Source organism: Numida meleagris, chromosome 27 (assembly GCF_002078875.1).
Source record: "Numida meleagris isolate 19003 breed g44 Domestic line chromosome 27, NumMel1.0, whole genome shotgun sequence".
Lineage (NCBI taxonomy): Eukaryota > Metazoa > Chordata > Aves > Galliformes > Numididae > Numida > Numida meleagris.
Window position 1 is genome coordinate 3,978,474 of NC_034435.1, and position 2,702 is coordinate 3,981,175.

General features: G+C 73.2%; 1 protein-coding gene across 2 annotated transcripts; it reads left to right on the plus strand.

The window, feature by feature from the left end:
• On the plus strand, positions 273–2,676 carry ISYNA1 (inositol-3-phosphate synthase 1; the record flags this gene model as incomplete). 2 transcript variants are annotated; one of them, XM_021378918.1, is given in 8 exon segments in its annotated part: positions 273–421; positions 1,003–1,124; positions 1,220–1,381; positions 1,480–1,609; positions 1,676–1,869; positions 1,947–2,096; positions 2,177–2,392; positions 2,512–2,676. In XM_021378918.1, coding segments are annotated over 7 exon segments (1,131 nt in total), but the record flags the coding sequence as incomplete, so codon positions are not given.

A 2,702-nucleotide genomic window follows, 5' to 3' on the forward strand; every position in this document is an offset into this window, starting at 1 on the left:
CGGCTCGGGGCGTCGCTCCGCTCCGGGGGATGCTTTGAAGCGGATTCTTCCCATTGAAACGGGAACCGGGGCCTCCTCGCCGTCCCACCGCCCGTCCGTCCCTCGCAGCGGCCCCGGGCGGCGCGGGGCGTCCCCATGGGGCGTTGCGGGCTCTGGGATGGCCGAGCCGGGGGCTGCGGGGGGGAACTCAGGGAGCGGGAGCTCCGGGACGCGGTGCCCGGGCGCGGTGGCACCGTGGGAGCGGCACCGTGGGAAGGCGCCGGGCCCCCCCGCCGCTCCGGAAGCCGCCGGCGCGGGGCAGTGAATGGGCGGAAGGCAGCGGCGGGACCCCCCGGCCCCGGTGCCACTTCCCCTTCCCGGGTCAGCGGCCGCTTTCTCTCCTGGAGGCGGCCCGGCCCGGCCCGTCCCGCTCCGAGCGCCGGTGAGAGCCGGGGGGGGGAAGGAAGGGAACGCACCAGGACGGGGCTGAGCGGGGGGTCCCGGTCCGGGGCCGCGCTCGGTGTCCCCTCCCGAACCCCCGGTACCGGGGCACGTGCGGGCGCGGGGTGGGGGCTGAGGGGGGGGATCCGGCGCCGATGGAAAGTTTTGTGCTGGGCGGGGCCAGGGGGGGCGGGCGCTGGGAGCCGCTTAAGGGCGGGAGCGGAGGGGGAGCCCCGGCCGCGCTCACATCCCCGCGGGGCAGCGCCGGCAGCCGCCCGGCTCCAGGTGAGTGCCGGGGGAAGGGAGGGGGGGGGGGGCTCCGCGTGTCCGTCTGTCACCTCCCGCGGGGACGGCCCCGCTCACCGCGTTCCCTCGGCGGCCCCGCTCGGTGCCGTCCCCGCAGCGCCCGCTGCCCCCGTGGGAGCGGGGACCGCGCTGTCCCCCCGCTGCCGCCCGCGTGCCCCGTGCCCCCCCACCGCAAAGACGGCGGCGCGTGGCGGTGTCCCGGGGCTCGGGGCCGGGCCCGTCGCTCCGCGCCGTGTCCCAGCGGGGCGGGGGTCCCGTTTCCTCCCATCCCGGCAGCGGGAACAATGGCGGAGCCCTTCGTGGTGGAGAGCCCCGACGTCGCGTACAGCAAAGACTTCATCGAGGCGCAGTACACGTACAGCACCGCGCACGTCTGCAGGGAGGGCGGCGTCACCAAGGTAGGGGACGCGGGGACAGCCGCGCACGGTGTGGCCGTGCCGCCCCGCTGGGTGCCCCCGCGCCGACCCCCGATCCCCCCCTCCCCGTGCCGCAGGTCCGGCCTTGCTCCACGCGCTTCACCTTCCGCACGGCGCGGCACGTGCCCCGCCTGGGGCTGATGCTGGTGGGCTGGGGGGGCAACAACGGCACCACGGTGACGGCGGCCGTGCTGGCCAACCGCCTGGGGCTGTCCTGGATGACCAAGAGCGGGCGCAAGGTGGGTGCGGGGCTTGGGGGCAGCCCCGCCGGGTCCCCCCGTTTTGGGGGTGTTGAGTTTTCTGGGGGTCGCTCACCTTTGCATCCCACCCCCCCCAGACAGCCAACTACTACGGCTCGCTGCTGCAGGCCTCCACCGTGTGCCTGGGCGCCGGCCCCACCGGGGACGTCTACGTGCCATTCCGGGACCTGCTGCCCATGGTGCACCCCAACGACATCGTCTTTGATGGTAGGAGGGATGCTGGGCTGGGCGGGGGGCGGGGGGCCGTGCGCTGAGCGTGCCCCCGTCCCGCAGGGTGGGACATCTCCTCGCTGAACCTGGCCGAGGCCATGCGGCGCGCCGAGGTGCTGGACTGGCCGCTGCAGGAGCAGCTGTGGCCGCACATGGAGCAGATGAAGCCCCGACCTTCCATCTACATCCCCGAGTTCATCGCCGCCAACCAGGAGGAGCGGGCGGACAACGTGCTGCGCGGCTCCAAGGCCGAGCAGGTGCCGGGGGCGGCGGGGGAACATGGGGACGGCGGGGGGGACGCTGCGGTCACCTGCCCGCATCCCCATCCCCGCAGGTGGAGCAGATCCGCAGGGACATCCGGGACTTCAAGGCGAGCAGCGGGGTGGACAAAGTCATCGTGCTGTGGACGGCCAACACCGAGCGCTTCTGTGACGTGGTGCCGGGGCTCAACGACACCGCCGACAACCTGCTGCGGGCCATCGAGGTGAGGGGAAAGAGGGGACGGGGGGGGAGGGGACGTGGAGGGGACGCGCCGTGGTGCTGAGCGCCGTGCTGTCCCCGCAGCAAGGCCTGGAGGTGTCCCCGTCCACGCTCTTTGCCGTGGCCAGCATCCTGGAGGGCTGCGCCTACATCAACGGGTCGCCCCAGAACACCTTCGTGCCGGGCGCCGTGGAGCTGGCGGCTCAGCGCCGCGTCTTCATCTGCGGGGACGACTTCAAGTCGGGGCAGACCAAGCTGAAGTCGGTGCTGGTGGACTTCCTGGTGGGCGCCGGGCTGAAGGTGCGGTGCCACGGGGCCTGGAGCCGGCTTGAGCTGGTGAGACCGCCGCTGAAGGTCTCTTCCAACTCAATGACCCTGTGCTTCCTTCCCGTGGTTCCCTCTGCCCCCTCTCCCCCCAGACCAGGTCCATCGTCAGCTACAACCACCTGGGGAACAACGATGGCAAGAACCTCTCTGCGCCGCAGCAGTTCCGCTCCAAGGAGATCTCCAAGAGCAACGTGGTGGACGACACCGTGCAGGCCAACCCGGTGCTGTACGGACCCCAGGACAAACCCGACCACTGCGTGAGTGGGCTCGGGGTGGGGTGGGG